The following is a 20,510-nucleotide window of genomic DNA, read 5'->3' as shown; positions in this document are numbered from 1 at the left end:
AATGTCCCTTCAGAGTTTACCGATAACCCACTTGACCAAAGCGCTGGCCATTTCATGGCAAATACTAATACGATGCCTTTCTCTACTGCAGCTACTACTCAGAAAAGTGAACAAGCACAAACAAAGGAAATTACAACCCAAAAGGAAATTACAGTCATAACAGAAACAACCACAAGGATTTCAGATCAGACTACTTTACCAAAAATCACCACTAAAGGGCCAAGTGCTGAAGCAAAGGAAAAAATAACAACTGAGCAACCTGTTTATCAGACAACACAAATACCTGAAGAGGAGCCTGAGTTTACTACAATGAGACCTAGAAAACCAAGACCAACTCCAACCAAAAGAGTTGCGATAAAGACAACAACTAAACCTACAGGTAAAGATGACATTGAGACCTCCACCAAGACTGCACGCCCAACAAAAACACCAAAGCCTAGAGGTTATACTACAAGCAGGCCAATGGAACCTGAAGACATGGAAGATACTAAAACCAACAAACCTACAACTAACCCATATCATGTTTGTGACTTGCTTAAAGATGAAGCAATCAAATTGAGAATATCAGATTACGACCTCAAAAATATCATCCAGATATGTACAGAGATGCAGCAACAATATCCACTTGTAAGTACACCCTCTCCAGACGTAAAGCAGCCTAATGCAGATGATAGGAACATTCCCACCAGCATCCCATATGTGATACCCAACGGGAATCCACAACCAGGAGCAAGAATTATTCAGATTGTGGAAGAAATAAATCGGAGGATGAATGGTTACCCAATGCCAAATATAACAGGAGTGCATACCTACACTATACATAGGCCATCAAAATGGCAACTGCTATTTAATACAATCAAAAGCGCAAATGGTAAGTTCACTCTCATTATTCTTTTCCATAGTTTAACTATTTCAAAATATTTTCACTCTATAACTGTATTATATTTGGTGATACGGAAATGTCCATCTTGTGTAAGACTTTGTTGACAAATGCATCATGGATTCTGTTGATACCCATACCCCTTCCTCTTTGGTTGAACTTGATAGACATGGGTCTTTTTTCAACCGTACTAACTATGTAAGAACTTTTTAAAAACAGGTACCAGCAAACCCAACTGATCTCATTTACGTTTTGTTATATTTGAAGACAGGAACTGACAGCTTTTAATCTCAGACTCAAATGACCAGGAAAACTTTTGTTGGTGCTGCTTGTGGACCCAAACACGGTGGTAGACATCTGCTGCCAAAGAGATGATGCAGAATGCTTCCTTGTAACACATACGATGCCTCTTTGAAAATTTGATTAGCATTCTTTTTAAGTCTTGAAAAAGACGCTGGTCCACAGACAAAGCATATTTTACACCTCACAGCTAAAGCCTTCTGTAAGGTTATCAAGCTGCACCAACAGATGTTTTCCTTTCTCCCACTTGATGGCTAGGCCGTGTGAAAAATTGTAATGTATTAATGTACCAAAAGCATGCCTAGTTCTTCATTATGTACCCTTCTGCTCCAGTTCAGTGTCTATACTGCAAAAACATCTCTGTTTACATGGTTACTGGTGGACCCATGGTGTTAGACATTCATAAACCATCAGAAAACTGGTAACAGCCACCATAACTGTGTATTCCAATTGCTGAGCACAAATTAAGACAGAATCCGAAGCATCTGAAAAGTTCCAGAAACCTCTTTTACATTTATGGCTGGATTTTATCTTGGCAGTTTCTTGGATAAAAGAGACTGCAGTTTTTTGAGCCAAAGCCAGGAGTGGATTCAACAGGAATAGAAATATAAAGGTAGGACTTATGCATCTTCCTGCTGGATCCACTTCTGGCTTTGGCTTAAAAACTGCCATGTGGAAACTCTGCCTTAATGCTATATTGGATTTAGATTTAAGAGGGAAAAGTTAACAGTTGTGGATACTTTCAAACCCAATTATTAATGCATTGCATTTAGCGTACATTTACAAATTATACAGGTTTGCAATTGGCTTTAATTAAAAAAAAAAAAATCATCTTCTACACTTTCACATTTATATACCCTATAATGCAGGCTGTCCAATGCTATTCTGGGCTCATTCCTTCAGATGGTCTATGATGGCTCAGCCTGTAGCCCCTCTCTCCACTTTCCTGAAGACTTAAATCAATATGGGTTTATGGACAGTCTTTCTCGGTCTATGTAAATGATAAAACAAATATTGAAAAATATTACAACATTAAAGGGGTACTCCGGTGAAAACCTTTCTTCTTTTAAATCAACTGGTGGCAGAAAGTTAAACATATTTGTAAATTACTTCTATTAAAAAATCTTAATCCTCCCTGTACTTATTAGCTGCTGAATACTACAGAGGAAATTCTTTTCTTTTTGGAATGCTCTCTGATGACATCACGAGCACAGTTCTCTCTGCTGACGTTATTATAATAATAATAACGCTCTATTTATTGTTGTCCTTAGTGAGATTTGAACCCAAGTCCCCAGCACTGCAAGGCAGCAGTGCTAACCACTGAGCCCCCATGCTGCCCTTAGCATACATCTGCTATGCATGGTTGCTAAAATGGACAGAGATGTCAGCAGAGAGCACTGTGCTCGTGATGTCATCAGTGTTCCAAAAAGAAAGGAATTTCCTCTGTAGCATTCAGCAGCTAATAAGTACTGGAAGGATTAAGATTTTTTAATAGAAGTAATTTAGAAATATGTTTAACTTTCTGCCACCAGTTGATTTAAAAGAAACAAGGTTTTCACCGGAGTACCCCTTTAATCTATGAATTCTGCAAGAGTCCATGCAGTCCCCAAGAACCACTTACAAGTCTAGTTGTCATATGTGTGATGATAGATGAAAACTGTGTGACATTATTATTCTCTCTGAAAAACTAGATGAAATAATGTGCGGCTGTATATTCAATCCGAGAGCATAGGTATTGAGTGAGAAAGGGATTTCTATCTAACAATGTAAATATTAAACTCTAGACCCACAGAAAAATTTGTGCATTGGGCAGCCAGCAGATGGGATGACTACTCTGCAGAATGGATCTATGGTGGTGTTTCGAGGTAAGTCCCTAGATTTTGCTTAAAACGGTCAGAGTGTAAATAAATAGCACAAGTAAAAAGAAACTTTGTAATGTATCTTACCAGAAAAAAAGATCTATTTGTACTCTTATCAGGTGTCTTTCCTTGCTCCTCCCAAACAATTTACAAACAGCACAAGTTCTTCTTGAGGAATCAGGTTTGATATTTACCACAGAAAACTATGGAAAGTTAAGGTAGGAGAGGAAAGGGAAGGGAGTCTGAAGGGAGCTAGAGGCAGAAAGGGAGACTGCAGTGAGAGTATCAGCCTGCAGTTTTAGAGCTCATGCCATGTACCTGATTCAAAGCATAGACTTTCTTTTTCTATAATGTCCTTCATGCTGCTGTTGCTTCTGAGGGTGTGCTATAGACACATGGAGGAGCAGGATCTCCTGTTTTGTGTGTGTATACAGTGTATGAGGGACACAGTAGAGGCTAAGCTTCACTCATTGAGGGAAACTGAAACTCAGAGATAGAACATGGAGGTGTAATAAATGCCATTTCCTGATCATTCATGGCAGCACACAATGTTGTTAATGGATGCTCATTAACCTGGAACAGAAGATAGGACAATCATTGGCATAGAGACAATCAATTAACATAATCCAGGGTCCAACGCCCCTATTAAGACCATAAGTACCCCACAGACACACAATAAGGTGTATATTTTTTCTCTTCTTGGAGTTTGAAGAGGACCTTAGAGACAAGTTGCCTCTAAATCGAGCGTTGCCAAATACCTGGGGCCCTCATATCAGCATCTGCAAACCAGGAGTTCTTCTGGTCCCTCAGCCCCATTCCCTCCCCTGATGATACCGGAATATGTGGTGAGCTTCCTGGGGGTGCCAGGCAGCGTGGAGCTGGCTTTATTGCTTGAGGAGCTCCGCTGCTGTTTGCGCTACGGGGGAGGAAGCCGTGCATGTGAACAGATGCAAATCCGCTGTGCGCAAACGAAAGGTTTGAATTCTCGGCGGGAAGTTTGAAATTGCTGGGAATTTTCATTCTGAGCCTGAAACTCTGCCTGGGCAGCAGATCTTCTGAGAGGTTCAGGTATTGCTCTTTCCCCAACCTCCCCTCTTTCTGGGGTTCTGTTTGCCTGATAATTTCCCCCTTTTATTTTTTAGGATGTCAGGTCTAGGAGGAAAGAGGAAGTCTCGGCACACTGCCTGCCTGAAATGTTCTCAACCCTCACCGGAATCTTGGGAGCAAGATATATGTGAGGGTTGCCTATCCCCTGATCAACCATCTCCTATGGAACCAGGTGCGTTCCTGGGCTGGTTTAAAGGGTAACTTACCTCGGCCTTCATGGAAGTGGTTTCTTCAGTGATGAACAAAAAATAGTTCAAGTCTTCCCGGGACCATGTTTCCCCGATATCATCTGCATCTTCTAGCACTGTTACCTTGTTGGATTCAGAGGAGGAGGAAGATATGGAAGACCTTTATCTCCTGTAGAAAGAGCAGGTGTCTAAACTCATTTCTGCAGTGAAGGGAGTTTTGGAGTCAAAAAAAGTGAAGGACCATCTGTTTTACTTTCCTCCCTCTCAAGTTAATCTCTCAATGGCGTGAGAAAGACTGGGATAAGCTGGAGAAGTGCACAGACCATGGCGCTAAATTAAAGTCAGTTTACAGACTCAACCATGCCTCCTGTTCATCTTGGGAGAATCCTCCCAAGGTAGATAATGCCGCTGCTAAGTTGGCAAAAAAAGTCAATATTTCCTTCAGATGATTCCTCCAGGCTTCCTGACCCATTGGAAAGGAAAGCAGATGCCATGTGTAAGAAAAATTATCTGTCAGCCTTCGCTGCAGCCAAGGTGGCAGAATCATCTATCCCAAGAGCATTATGGGTTGGGCTCTCTCAGCTGTTCCAGGATATTCAAGAAGGATGTTCCAAGAGAGGAAATCCTAAGCAATATGTCGGTTATGAAAGCCGCTGCAGATTGGATATTGCTGAAATTCTTTGCTAGATCCATGGCTTTATCTAATACCACAAGAAGAGCGCTATGGATTAGGCAGTGGGATAGCGATTCTCCAGCTAAATATAATTTTGTATCCTTGCCTTTCCATCCCTCTTCGCTGTTTGGGCCGAAGCTCAATGACATTTTTAAAAATCCTTCAGTGAAGATAAAGGTGAATCATTTCCACATAAAAAGAAGCCTACATTCAAGCCTTACAGGAGAAAGTTTAGGAGGTCACCTAGAAGGCAGTATTCCATTCGGAGGTCAGACAAGGAAAGGCAAAACAGAGAAAAACAAGACCAGGGAACTTCTGCAAAAAATAAGTATTTCTCCAATAAGGTTGAAGACCAATGATGCCAGCCCTCCAGTAGGTGCCATGCTTCTTCTTTTCTCAGAGATATGGTCTGTAACATCCTCAGATGCCTGGGTCGCGGCCAGTATAAAAAGAGGTTATTCCCTGGAGTTCAGATAACGACCTCCAGACAGGTTTCTGCTAAGCAGAACTTCCAGTCTGGTGATTCTACATCTGGTGAATCAATTTATTTGCAAGAAAGCCCTAGAAGAAGTTCCTCGATAAGAGTGTGGCGAGGGGCATTACTCTCCAGTTTTCACAGTCCCCATGTCAGGAGGCAACTGGAGTCTCATTATAGATCTGTCCTTCCTGAATCAATACTTCGTCAAGAAGACAGAATGGAGTCGATCCTGTCTGCAGTGCTCAACATCCAGCAGGGGGACCATCTAGCCTCCATAGATCTGCAGGATGCATACCTGCATATCCCGATTCTGAAAAATCACATAGCAGTCAGGGATCATCAGGGAATTCGATAAAGCTAAGGATCTCCAGCGAAAGAAGACTGAACATCACTCAAATGTTAAGTTATCTTCTGTCTCTAAGCAGTTGTTCCATCAGATATGCTATGAGAATCCTCTGTCTCCTTATATCGGAGGTCTCCAGAATCACATCCTGGAGTCATGGAACAAAGATCAGGACAGTCTCGATTGCCTAATTGATATTCCTCCATCCCTCAAGGAAGACCTAGCGTGGTGGTTTGCTCCAGAAAGATTTCACTTTGGCAAGTCTCTGGATTGTATGCAGCCGATAGTCCGAACTACAGATGCCTCATCTATAGTATGGGGAGCTCATGTTCTGGGTGCAACAGGCCTGGCCTCTCAGAGAAGCAGGACTATCCTCCAACATGAGAGAATTGAGGGCCATCAAGTTGGCTCTATTCCACTTCAAGCCTCTGCAATCCCACAAGGCTGTTCTAGTCCAGACAGGCAATCTTCCAGCTGCTTACTACAACAACAAGCAGGGTGGAACTAGGAGCAGGGCGCTACAGAAGGAATGTGCCCAAATAATGAGCTGGGCGGAATCATCTCTTCTCTCCATATCCACTGTTCACATCAAAGGGTCATTAAATGTGAGGGCAGACTGGTTGAGCAGGAACACCATGCTCCAGGGAGAATGGGAATTGCATCCCAGAGTCTTCAGTCTACTAACAGCCAAATGGATCTGCTACAGTTGGATGTGATAGCAACTCGCCGGAACAAAAAGACTTCTCCCTGCTGAAGACAGACAACCCGACCTTCCTGGACGGTCTATCCATCAATTGGAGTCAGGAGTTCATTTATGCCTTCCTGCCAATTCCCCTAATCCCCAAAATTCTGAGGAAAATCCAGAACAAGAAGGCAGACGTCATAGTGATTCTCCCATTTTGGCCATGCAGGACCTGGTTTCAAGTCATGTCCAGGCTTCTGAAGGGGGAATTTTGGGAGCTTCCAGTTTGCAAAGATCTCCTTCTTCATTCGGGGATGTTCCATCCGGATGCTGTCATTACTGCACAGAGCAAACTCGCTCTGTGCGTAATGACTGGTGATACAGGGGCCGGAGCATCGTGATGTCACGGACCACCCCCTTAATGCAAGTCTATGGGAGGGGGTGTGACGGCCGTAATGACAGCGGGGTGCTGCAACCGAGATCCCGGGGGTCCCCAGCGGCAGGGCCCCCGCGATCAGACATCTTATCCTCTATCCTTTGGATAGGGGATAAGATGTCTAGGGGCAGAGTACCCCTTTAACATCTTACTGGAAACCACAAAACCTGCAACTAGAAAAGTTTATTCTAGGGTATGGGGTTTGTACTCTAGCTGTTGCTCCAGACAAAAAGTTTTGGTGTCAGAAGTTTCTTCTCTATTGCAATTCCTTCAAGAAGGTTTTGACAAAGGCCTGAAGCCGATTACACTTAAAGGGGTATTCCAGGCCAAAACTTTTTTTTATATGTCAACTGGTTCCGGAAAGTTAAACAGATTTGTAAATTACTTCTATTAAAAAACCTTAATCCTTCCAATAGTTATTAGCTTCTGAAGTTGAGTTGTTGTTTTCTGTCTAACTGCTCTCTGATGACTCACATCCCGGGAGATGTGCAGTTCCTATGGGGATATTCTCCCATCATGCACAGCTCCCGGGACGTGACATCATCATTGAGCAGTTAGACAGAAAACTTCATAAGCTAATAACTATTGGAAGGATTAAGATTTTTTAATAGAAGTAAATCTGTTTAACTTTACGGAGCCAGTTGATATATATATATTTAAAAAAAAGGTTTTGCCTGGAATAAGGTGCAACTTACAGCTATTAACTCTCAGCTGAATGGAGCATTCATAAACATCCCACTGGTTTCCAGATTCTTTAGAGCCATCAGTAAGCTGTGTCCTTGCCTACCATGATCCCATCCCTTCCTGGGACTTGCCGCTGGTTCTCAAATGCCTTGGTGAACAGTCCTTCAAACCTATGGATATGGCTTCTATCAAGCTTATCTCCTTTAAAACCATCTTTCTCATTGCCATCACGTCGGCCAGGAGAGTCAGCGAATTGCAAGCGTTATCCAGCAAAGAACCCTACTGAAGACTACTTGCTGATGCTGTGGTCCTTCAAACCATACCGGGGTTTATGCCTAAAGTTCCTTTGGAAACTAACCTCAATCAAGAAATTGTTCTACCCGTTCTCTCCTCTCAGGAAGGTAACATGCATCTTCTGGATCCGAAAAGAGCAATCATGATCTATCTGGAGAAGACGGAGAATTTCAGACAGTCAGAAGGACTGTTCCTTCAATTTCAAGTCCCAAACAAGGGGAAGGCGGCTAGTAAATCTACCCTGGCGAGGTGGTTGAGAGACACTATTAAAATGTGCTACTCCATAGAGGGAATACAGTCCCCATTAAACCTGAGAGCTCATTCTATGAGATCTACGGCGGCCTCTTGGGCAGAGAGATATCACTTCCCCCTGGACCAGATCTGCAAAGCGGCTACATGGGCATCGCCAACGACCTTCACCAAGCACTACAGGCTGGACATTGCAGCCTCTCCGGGATCAGCCTTCGGCTTGAGTGTCATACAAGGAGCCATTAGCTGTTGATTCTTCCCCCCCCCCCCCCCCCCTTTACTTTTTACTTTTCACTGCTGGGAAAAGATTTACCTTTTCTGAAATTTTAATTTCCTTACTGTGTGTCTGTGGGGTACATATAGCCTTAATGGGGGGGGGGGGGGTCGGACCCTGGATTATGTTAATTGCTTGTCTCTATGCCATTGCTTGTCCTATCTTCTGTTCCAGGTTAATTAATATCCATTAACCCCATTGTGTGCTGCCACGAATTCCAGGAAATGGAAATTTCAGAACAGTTAAATCTTCCATATACCAGTTATATAATTAACAGTAACAGCGCTATTCTTCATGGACACACATGGTAGCTTATCCCAAAAAGTCACCTAAAACAACAGGTATGCTTGGAATTGCTTCCAAAGGTTCTACTTTAAGGGAAAACAAAAACATTACTGAACCCTTGTCTCAATTTTGGAGCATGTTGTCTTAGGAACATTTGTAAATTAAACTGACAACTAGGTGTTCCCATACCTTTCTGCACCCTTGGCTCCCTGTCCCCAATAAATGTATGGCTCCTTGGTCAGCACCAAGCCATAAACAAAACAGACTCCCTCAAATTATGGCCATTGATACCCAAATCTTGCAGGAGCCTTTTGGCCTAGAAGGTTTGGGAAGGTATAGAGAGAGCTTGCAAAAAAATCACATCCTTTGCTCTTTTTTTTGTGTGACACACTGCCCTTTATATGTACTTGAACCTTAAAAAGAAAACAAAAAGGTGTGTGCCATGTATACCCTTTATTGGCATACTCTGTGACACATTTCTGCTTATTAATTGATTCCTGTTCCCCTGCTCCGTATACCAATTTTTAATAAACACTCTTAAATTGAGCTTTTGCTATATGTCTTCAAAAAAACGTATACATAGTCCATGCTACAGATACCCCCTGTTTTCACTGGCCACTGCACGTTCACATAAAAGTAGGCTCCCAGCTTAGCCTGCTTCTGTATACACTTCTTTATATGCTTCCATTTTTAACAATTCCTCATGATAAAATGTTGGGTAATTTCAGGTCAATACTTTTGGATGTTAAATCAAGGAGGTGTGATAGAAAGTCCGCGGAAAATTACTGAAGTATGGGGCATCCCATCGCCAATTGATACAGTATTTACTAGATGTAACTGTGGTGGCAAAACCTTCTTTTTTAAGGTAAGAAAGTATATACTGTTAGTGAGGGGCCCAATAACATATAAGGTCAGAAAGTATCAACACTGATACTAATACATTTTTATACCTTTTTTGCACAAGTTTTTAAAGGTAGAATAATACTTTCGAACATTTTATACGGCAAACAGATCTTCTAGCATGTTCATATTATTATTAACATTTATGTCATGTATGTGTCATGTCACGTCAGGGAAGAGTGCACTCTTAGCTCTCCCCGTACCCTCTTACACTGCTTGCATAATCGCCTTAGGCGATGCTTCCACAACTTGAAGCAAGTCCCTAAGGTGCAGAGACATCAATGGTTAGAGCAAAGCCAACAGTACAAGTCAGGGGAAGAGATGGAAGCAAAAGGCTAACAAACACACAGAAAGAGAATGTTAAACCAAGAGGACCACAAAGCACAAAGTTAGGAGACAACAGGTTAATTGTATAACAAGCCATAGTCAGAAAAAACAGAGATCACAATAAGCAACGAGAAGGTAAGCTAGTGTTCAGGAGAGATATCCCTATCAAAGGCAATCAAGTGAGACAACTGGATTCCTTCATAACCCACCAAACAGGGTGCGGTCGACAAGGCAGAATTAGAAGTAGAATTGGACAGCTCTTTGGTCTCGGCCATGGTGAGGAGTTCGGGATTTTATTGATTGATTGTTTCTGTGGACAGGTGTCTTTTATACAGGTAACAAGCCAAGATTAGGAGCACTCCCTTTAAAGAGGGTGCTCCTAATTTTATACCAGTATAAAAGACACCTGGCAGCCAGAAATCTCGCTGATTGATCAAATACTTATTTTATGAAAATCAATTAATAACTTATTTGAAATGTGTTTTCTGTTTATTTTTGTTATTCTGTCTCTTACTGTTCAAATAAAACTATCAGAAGAATTATAGACCGATCATTTCTTTGTCAGTGCAAACGGGCAAATTCATCAGGGGATCAAATAATTTTTTCCATCACTGTAGACTTTAATAGATCGACCAAAGGCTATATATGACTATGTTTGGGCAATTTTATGCTGGTATACAATTTAAGACAGAAGAGCACAGTAAATTCATTTGGAAGGCATGCTTTATTTATAGAAGTAAAATTTAAGTACAGATATTATGCAAAGTACTTATTTATTGTTTATGTTCCTTCATCGTGACAGGGTCCCCGTTATTGGCGTTTTACCAATGATGTTGTGGACCCAGGTTATCCAAAAGAAATCATTAAAGGGTTTGGTGGACTCAGTGGGAAGGTGACTGCTGTACTACCCGTTGCTGGATTTAGAACAAGACCAGAATCAGTCTATTTTTTCAAACCAAGTAAGTAGAATTATACAACATATTTTATTACAACTGTTGCCGATTGATCTATTGATGTTAATAAAATGAACTTGTAAATTTGCAGATATAGAAAATAACGTAACTACAACAAAAATATTTTTTTTCAGAAATGTTCTAATTTTACAGTAGGGAATTAGCACTATTAGTAACCAACATTATTGTGTTTAATTATTCAAGGTTCAGATGAAATACATCTTTTTGAAATTTTCTTCCATTTTCAAATACTTTCACTTTTAGGGTGAAAGCGTCTAAATGGTGTGTTCATTAATTGCAATTAAAAACCTGAATGTGTGAATACAAAAGGGAGAAGTCTCAGTCTTCGCTTTATATATGATGAAGAGGAGTAGAAAGGAAACCCTTGAGTACCGGTGCTGCGACTTTAGAGCATGAAGACAATCACGTCCAGGTGGGTTAAAGATCCTAGGCAGGACCGTTTATTAAACAAGAATGATAGAAAACAATAAAAACCAGTGGATTACGTGTTTCGGGAGGAGCCCTCCCTTCCTCCGATCAGGGTACACAAACACAGACTAGCAAGGTTTTTATAAGGCTCCAAAATGGTTGCCAGGGTCAGGGGGAGTGGTTAGCAGCATAATGAACATAAGAGACTTTATACATAAATGATATACACTAATATGGGATAAAGCATAATCAATGCTATAATACATAAGGACAATAAAAAAGTTAAAGAATAGGCAGAAATATTAGAGTATACACATATATCATAGGTAGTGACGTTTAGGCAAACGCCGCGGTCCCGGAAGTCGACCCAGCGATGCCTGTAAACATGAGCAGATGTGGCCAGTGTGTTATGTAAACATTGCGATCGCGCCTTTCAGGGGCCGCTGACAGGGCATGATCGCACTCAGCGATCGCATCCTGGCTGGGTATTCAGGGACGCGTTGCTATGTAAGCAGATCGCATGTGTCGGGAGCGAGACACAGGCTAGATCTGCTCGTGCCTCGCACAGTGATACTATGTTCTGCCTATAAGCTGTGCGGTCAGGACTAAGCTGTGCGGTCAGGACTCGCCTGTGTCTCGCTCCCGGCACATGTGATCTGCTTACATAGCGATGCGTCCCTGGATACCCAGCCAGGATGCTCGCTTCATTCTAATACAGCACTGAGTGCGATCGTGCCCTGTCAGCGGCCCCTGACATGCGCAATCGCAATGTTTACATATCACACTGGCCACGTGCTCTTGTTTACAGGCATCGCTGGGTCTGCTTCCTGGACCACGGCGTTTGCCTACAAACATCACTACCCATGATATATGTGTATACTCTAATATTTCTGCCTATTCTTTACATGTTTTATTGTCCTTATGTATTACAGCACTGATTATGCTTTATTCCATATTAGTGTACATAATTTATGTATAAAGTCTCTTATGTTCATTATGCTGCTAACCACTCCCCCTGACCCTGGCAACCATTTTGGAGCCTTATAAAAACCTTGCTAGTCTGTGTTTGTGTACCCTGATCTGAGGAAGGGAGGGATCCTCCCGAAACACGTAAGCCACTGTTTTTTTTTTTATAGTTTTCTATCATTCTTGTTTAATAAACTGTCCTGCCTAGGATCTTTTACCCCACCTGGACGTGATTGTCTTCATTCTCTAAAGTCGCAGCGCCGGTACTCAGGGGTTTCCTTTCCACTCCTCTTCATCAAATCCACAGGACGACCTGGTCGATTCCTGCCACCCACTGGCTGAGCAGCGACGCATCATTGCTGGTACCCCTCAACATAGGGGTTACACGCTTGTTATTTCCACATTGAGGTGAGCGGCCATCTATAAGCCCCGTGGGGACATCCCCCACACCTTACACCTCCCACGTATATCTTGGGGTAATACACGAGGCGCCGCTTGTCAATCCTTTTTTCGTTTCTTTTATTTGCTTTATATATGTCCTGTATTTATGATCTGCTTCTGGATTTAATTTCAATAATTGCAATTTAACGCGTAAAGTTGAGAACACAGCTAAAAAGGTGTACAAATAAGCCTACAGGTCCTTTTACATGGGCTGATTATGGAGAAATTGAGCATTCTTAGGAATGCTTGTTACCCATAATTGGTAATCTCCCTAGGGCCTCCATTATGTTGGAAAAATAGTAATCATTATTCAATTAGGATGATTAATGATGGTCAACAAAAATTATACAAATATTTACGACTATTATGAATTGCCAGAAATATACAAGCAATGCAATTCCCCTTATCTAGGCCCAACTATTTACCCAGATAAGTTCTATAGTATCAGTTATTACAAAAATATGCAGGTCTATTTTTTATAATTGATTATCCTAAAAGAATATATGAACACACGATATATTTAAGAAAATCAATGACACAATATTAGATATAAATATTTTAAAATGTCAGTCACGCATCAATAGGTTAAGTTAGTACTACACTTCAGTACACCAACAATAAATTTAGTCACAGAAGTTGGTTAGTTCAGATATCATATATTGGTATAATTCTTAAAAGAGGACCTCACATTAAAGGGGTATTCCACTGGAAAACATTTTTAATAAATGAACTAGCGCAAGAAAGTTAAACAGATTTGTAAATGAATTCAATATAAAAATATTAACCCAGTACTTATCAGCTGCGGTATGTTCCAGAATAAGTTCTTTTCTTTTTTAATTTCCTATCTGTCTGACCACAGTGCCCTCTGCTGACATCTCTGTCCATTTTAGGAACTGTCCAGAGTAGGAGCAAATCCCCATAGCAAACCTATCCTGCTCCAGACAGTTCCTAAAATGGACAGAGGTGTCAACTGAGAGCTCTGTGGTCAGACAGAAAGGAAATTCAAAAAGAAAATAACTTCCTCTGGAACATACAGCAGCTGATCAGTACTGGAAGGGTTAACATTTTTAAATAGAAGTAAATTACAAATCTGTTTAACTTTCTGGCACCAGTTGATTAAAAAAAAATGTTTTCCAGGGGAGTACCCCTTTAAATGACATTGAAAGGGCAAAAATCTAATAAAGTGGAAGTGATGTGTAAACACTCCGCCAAGTTGTTACTAACAACACAACTTTCTTTGGTATTAAGATACAGTACTAACTATATTACTCTAAGAGAAACACTAATATAGGTTTCCTTGGGGATATAAGAAATAGTGGAGCAGAGAAAGATCAGAGACAAAATTTATATGCATCATGTGAATGCATTGATATGGATAAAACAAGCCTCATTCATCTGCAGTAGAAGGAGGGGAGGCTCATATGCTAACTTTACAATCTCAACGTGGAAATTAAAGGAAGCTAGATCTGCTCATCTACATGATATAATTTCATCCACCTTCTACATTAGGTAACTTACTCAAAAAATAAACTTGTGTACCTAGATTAAACATAATTGTATTTCTGGATAAACAAAAATGGCTGCCAGAAGTCCATAGAAAAGCTTCATAGCCAGTGATTAGACAAGAGAGGACAGTTCATTAGATATGTCAGACTTATTACATAGTTACAGAAACATGGCACAATGTAATACCGTGAATTTATATTCCTGCCTATGAGTCTTATAACTGTTGTGTTTCATAGGTGGTACTGTTCAAAAATACACATTCCGTCAGGAACAAACCAAACGGTGCACAAAGAAGAAGCGCCCTAGTGTTGAATACCCCGTCTACACACAAAGAGTTCAGACAGTAAGGTATCGGTATCCACGTGCTATAATGAGACATCGGATCCAGATACATCGGACGTTTTCTACTGTCCAGCAGCCTCTAGGTAATTTACTTGGATTGTAATAAACGACATAAGATACATGAATGAATAACCACTACTGTGCTGCCTCTTAATGAAATAGCTCATGACTTTGCTAACTTGTCAATATACAAATTATTTCTGCACTTTTTTGATAAGAATAGTAATAGCATTTTTGAATATGAAACTAAATTGTGCGTCCATATGAATGTCTCCATATAATTCCTAATAGTCTAAATATAAGCAGCAGTTTCTAGACCCTTCTGTTTTGCCACTATCCCCCCCCCCCCCCAAAAAAAATACAGCAATTAAAAAAAGCTAGTTTTGCCGCCTATAAAGTATATTGCTTCCCTAACAAACACTGGCCATTAAGCTGTACATACACATTATATCAGGGTTTCCCAAACAAGGACCCTTCAGCTGTTACAAAACTACAACCCCCTGCATACCCTGACAGCTGTTGGCTGTCTGGGCATGCTGGGAGTTGTAGTTCTGCAACAGCTGGAGGCACCCTCGTTAGGAAACATTGCGTTTGATCAGTGTTTCCCAACCAGGGTGCCTCAAAATGTTGCAAAACTACAACTCCCGGTGTGCCTGGACAGCCAAAGGCTGCCCAGGCATGCTGGGAGTTGTAGTTTTGCAACATCTAGAGGCACCCTGGTCGGGAAACACTGCATTAAATAAATGCATACCAAATTCTGGCAGGACCAGCTGACCATTTAATGTGTATTGAGGCTTTGGAATCTTCCTCCACAGATGTCAGGAAGATTTAGATTGGCAAAGTGAACTTCCCCATGGTTGTGCACAGATCCGCACACAGCTGGAAGTGATTCAGCACTTCTATATAAAAAAAAAAAAAAAAAAAAGGCAGTTCTATGTCTTCTTTATGGGGGACATACTTTTTTTAGTAATTTTTTTCTTACAATTTTTTTGCTTATGTGCAACTTATTTATCAACTGCTTTCAGCCTGTTGATAAATTTCTTTCACTTAAGCACTTTTTCTTTTTTTGCTTTGGTGGTGGCTTTTTCTGCTCCATGTCTGGGCTGGAGTAAATTTAGTAGGTTTTTTTTGCGACTTTCACACTTGATAAATCTCTGACCACTGCAAATCAAAAATCACTTTTTGCTTTGGTAAGCAAGATTTTTATTTTTTGCTTAGGACACTGAACATGCAAAAAGTCGCAGAAAAAAGAGCGTAGTCGCACGTGCGATTTTTTTGCGACAATTTTAAGCAAAAAAAAAAAAACTACTAAATGCTTTGATAAATGTCCCCCTATGTGTCTAGCTTCTGTATTTGGCTCACAAATCCCTTTGTTTTGCTGCTCACTCATTCTGACACCCACTGCTCAGGAAGGCAAGCGCTGAGCCTGCTGTGCTGGGTCTCTTTATGAAATCACTGCATGCTGCTCTGTAACCCCCTCCTGCCTGCTGCAGTCTGATAGAAAAGGAGTGAGCACAGAGGAGTGCTAGTCCCACCCTCACTTCCTGGACTCTGTCCCTGCCTGTGCTTCAGCTGGGACAAACATGATGCTGCAGCCAGAAAGGATTATATTCTGGATGGTATGGGGACCCATAGTGGTGTTTTTTTTTTTTATAAGCCATGATTTCTATAAAAAGGAAATAACATTTTCTTATGCAGTATATTAGAAAGATTAACGTTTTGCCAAGATGTACAACAGACAAAAATATTTTTGAATCTGACAGCGCCCATTTGATGTCTATATCTAGGTCTACTCCATCAAGAGACTACAGTACGTCAAACCTGGAGAGGTGTTCCCAATAACATTGTGTCTGCTGTATCACTGCCAAATTATCAGAAGCCAGATGGTTTTGACTATTATGTCTTCACTAAAGGTAATGACCACGTATCTCCAGTGCATTATTATTGATAATTTTAAAAAATGTATCCTCATTTATTATTGTCCAAGATGTTTGCTATTTTTTAGTTTATTCTCAAAAGTGTTTTCTGGGATTATTTTAGGGCCTATTCACACTGCATGACGAAATGCAATCGGATCTTTGACCGCGCGGACATGCGCCGTCTCCTATACATGGCAATGCAGTGTACAGGAAATTCCGACAAAATAATTAAAATATTCTTTTGGCAGTGCCCAGAATTCGGAATTCTTCAGCACCATGCACACTGCAGAATTTCCATGTGGGGAAACACTGCAGTGTGCACAGTGCAGCAGAATACCATTGAAAACAATGGGAGGGTGCTGCACCAGAATTGCTCGGCTCGGAAATTCTTTAGTGTGAGAAATTCTTTAGTGTGAATGGTCATAAAAGGAATTGAATAGGAGAATTGGAAAGCTTTTATGACCATTCACTCTTGATAATGCTGTTTTTGCAGCAAAACATGTAGAGGAGGCCAGTTTACATTTTAATAGTCCTTCTGTGATGCTAATTCATGCGGTGAACTGCTATGTGCGTTACGTTGTATACCTTTGTATACCTTAGTTTGTATCCAAATCTCTGGAATATGGTGTGCATCACAGTATTAGTTTTAACCTCACTTTTTGTTTAGGGGGTGGGTTGATAGAAGAGGTGTTAGTGACTTTGGGCTTCGGCCCAGGAGTTATTGGTATTATACTGACAGTGTCATGGTCCCAACAGTCTCTCTGTATGAAATATCAGATAAAAAAGCATTTGGCCCATCTTGTCTGCCCAATATTCTGAATACTATCAATAGTCCCTGGTCCTATCTTATATGAAGGATAGCCTTATGCCTATCCCTATCGTATATAAAGGATAGTCTTATGTCTATCTCTATGTTATATGAAGGATAGCCTTATGCCTATCCCATACATGCTTAAACTCCATCAACATATTTGCAGCGACCACTTCACAGGAAGGCTATTCCATGAATTCACTACTCTCTCAGTAAAGTAATACTTACTAAAATGACTGCAGAAACCTTTGTCCCTTAAATGCTTATGCTAATACCTTTCCCTATACACTCCTGAGCACTTCCCTCTCTACTGCTAATACATCTCCCCATACAATCATGAACACTTCCCTCTCTACTGTTAATACCTCTCCCTATAGACCCATAAGCACTTCCCTCTCTACTGTTAATACCTCTTCATATACATCCATGAGCACTTCCCTCTCTACTGCTAATACCTGTCCCTACACACCACAAGCACTTTACTCTCTACTGCTAACACATCTTTCTATACACCCATTAGCACTTCCCTCTCTACTGCCAATACTTTTCCCAATACACCCATGAGCACTTCCCTTTCTACTGTTAATACCTCTTCCTATACACCCATGAGCACTTTCCTTTTTCTACTGCTTATACCTCTCCCTATACATCCAAGCATTCTGCTAGTGTTTCCTGCTGCTCTATGACATTGTCTAACAAAAATAGAGAAACATAGCCACACATCCACCATTTGTATTTTGATCTACTTGCTTCTCAGCATAATTTCAAAAACTAACAGGTTGTTAGTTTACATTTTGATCAAAAAGTAAAAGCCCACTCACACGTCAAGGCCACCTAGTCAGAGTGAGTCCCTAACCTGACACTGGCGTAGCGCTAGGAGGCGACCACCATCTCCGAGACACCAAGCCCACCGGGGGAAATGACCCAGTGTCCAGGCAGCCCCACTACTGCCCGACCAAGCCCCTGGCTCTGGGCTAAACCACCCCACAGAAAAAGCATCACAGAAACAATGGCCGTGTCAGGAACCGGCAGGACTGGTAGTGGATCCTCTGGACCAGAGAGGTGATGGCGGCGGGCTGTACTGGAGGACCGGTTGTAAGCAGTTACTGGTCTTCACCAGAGCCCGCCACAAAGCGGGATGGATTTGATGCGGCGGTAACTACCAGGTCGTGTCCCCCAGTAACAACTCGACCTCTCTGGCTGCTGATATGGCGTGGTACACAGGGAGAAGGCAAGAGCGTAGTCGGATGTAGCAGAGGTCAGGGCAAGGGTTCACAGGCGAGGAGACGGTAGCAACGGGTTTGGCAACTGGCAGGGCAAACAACACAGTAGGGAACGCTTTCTCAGAGGCACAAGGCACAAAGATCCGGCAAGGCAGGAAGGGGGAGGCAGCTTATGTAAGAAGGACACAGTGGGAGGTGAGGAACCAGCGCACCAATTACCGGTGTGCTGGCCCTTTAAATTTACTGAAGCCGGCGTGCGCGCGCGCGCCCTAGAGAGCAGGGCCGCACGCGCCGGGATGCAGGAGTGCCGGGAGCCGCGCGCCGAGGAACAGGTGAGTCGGGCAGGGACGCTGCGCGTGAGCGGGACCCAGCCGCCACGCCAGCCGCGTCCCTGAAACTGTGGAACCCGCGCTCCCGGTCAGTGCGTCTGACAGAGAGACTGAGGACTGAGGCAGCGGGCGCTCCGGTCCAGAGGTAATGACCGGAGCGCTCGCTGTGACAGGCCGCCACAGAGAACCACACCAGTTTGAAACCTACCATGTGCTCCCTGCCAGAAGGCTGGGAGAATGTATGAAGGAACCCTTATGCAGTCTCCTGCTAATTAAAAACGCCTGGGCCGAATGGGTGAAGTGGAGTGCTGGCCATGGAAGGAAGGAGAGACTACAAATGTACAACAAAAATAAAGAAACATAGCCACACATCCACCATTTGTATTTTGATCTACTTTTGCTTCTCAGCATAATTTCAAAAACTAACAGATTGTTAGTATACATTTTGATCAAAAAGTACAAGCCCACTCGCAACTTAAAGGCCTCTGGCAGTGAGCACATGGTAGGTGTTCACGCTGGTGTGAATCTTTGTGGCGGCCATTGTTTCTGTGATGCTTTGTCTGTGGGGTGGTGTGGCCCAGAGCCAGGGGCTTGGTCGGGCAGTAGTGGGGCATTCCCCCTGTGGGCATGGTGTCTCAGAGGCAGTGGTCGCTGCCCGGCGCTACGCCAGTGTTAGGTTACAAACCCACTCTGACTAGGTGGCCTTGACGTGGTGAGTGGGCTTGTACTTTTTGATCAAAATGTATACTAACAACCTGTTAGTTTTTGAAATTATGCTGAGAAGCAAGTAGATCAAAATACAAATGGTGGATGTGTGGCTATGTTTCTCTATTTGTGTTGTACTATGACATTGTCTGCCTTTAGATACTGAGATTAGGACTGTATCAAATATTCTTCATAGGGAGGGAGGTTATATTTGAAAACCTAATAGAAAAGACTGTTTTTTTAATCATCAATAAGGGCTAAATTAAAATAAAATAAAAAAAGGGGTAAAAAAAACCCCACTAAAAACCCTTCACAATTAAACGAATGATGGGGGAAGAGGGTTTGTTTCAGTTCTTCACCTATAACGGTGCATCATCTTTGTTTTCAGACAAATACTACAACATCAACATGTCAAGCAAAGTAGCAGTGAAGCAGCCACCTGGCGCTGAGCAGACAACTACAAAGGACTGGTACAAGTGTAAAGAATGAGAGGACACGTGAGGCTGCTGCTTCTATCACACTCAACTACATTATCTGTAAAGGACTTTGCTTTTGTTTTGTTTTTTTATTCCGAAACCAATGCAGCGCTCTAATCCATGCTGAAAACAAGTATAGTATTTATTATACCGCTACAAGAAAAAAAAAATACTTCCTCATTCGGAATAATATTTATTTTTTAATCGCAGAATTCCCAATCGCTGTCATTCTTTTTTTTTATGGAATATTTGAAAATGTAAACTTTTTTTTTTGTGAATAAAAATCGATAGGTTATTGTAGTGATGGTCCCAGTATTTTGCGATATTTCCAGACTGTGTATCAACCTGTAAAACAAAGATGTTCTGTTGTCTCTTCTGCACTTACATTGTAGCAGTAAATAATATCTCTTTAAAACCTCAGAGTTTCTTGTATTATTTAAGGTGCCCAAAC

At 41.7% G+C, this 20,510-nt stretch overlaps 1 protein-coding gene across 5 annotated transcripts in view; it reads left to right on the top strand.

Annotated features, from left to right (window-relative positions):
• PRG4 (proteoglycan 4) overlaps nucleotides 1-20,289 on the top strand; it is a 103,398-nt gene extending 83,109 nt beyond the window's left edge. For all 5 annotated transcript variants that reach the window (XM_056523645.1, XM_056523644.1, XM_056523643.1 and 2 more), the window contains 7 exons: nucleotides 92-871; nucleotides 2,965-3,045; nucleotides 9,461-9,597; nucleotides 10,762-10,918; nucleotides 14,491-14,679; nucleotides 16,384-16,509; nucleotides 19,972-20,289. In XM_056523645.1, the coding sequence (XP_056379620.1) occupies nucleotides 92-871; nucleotides 2,965-3,045; nucleotides 9,461-9,597; nucleotides 10,762-10,918; nucleotides 14,491-14,679; nucleotides 16,384-16,509; nucleotides 19,972-20,072 (1,571 nt within the window). In that variant the 3' untranslated portion in view covers nucleotides 20,073-20,289. The remainder of the gene's footprint in view (nucleotides 1-91; nucleotides 872-2,964; nucleotides 3,046-9,460; nucleotides 9,598-10,761; nucleotides 10,919-14,490; nucleotides 14,680-16,383; nucleotides 16,510-19,971) is intronic.
• Nucleotides 20,290-20,510: the final 221 nt, after the last annotated feature.

This window comes from Hyla sarda, chromosome 6, assembly GCF_029499605.1.
Source record: "Hyla sarda isolate aHylSar1 chromosome 6, aHylSar1.hap1, whole genome shotgun sequence".
Lineage (NCBI taxonomy): Eukaryota > Metazoa > Chordata > Amphibia > Anura > Hylidae > Hyla > Hyla sarda.
The sequence above is the reverse complement of the archived record's forward strand: the minus strand, read 5'-3'. Positions and strand labels throughout refer to the sequence as shown.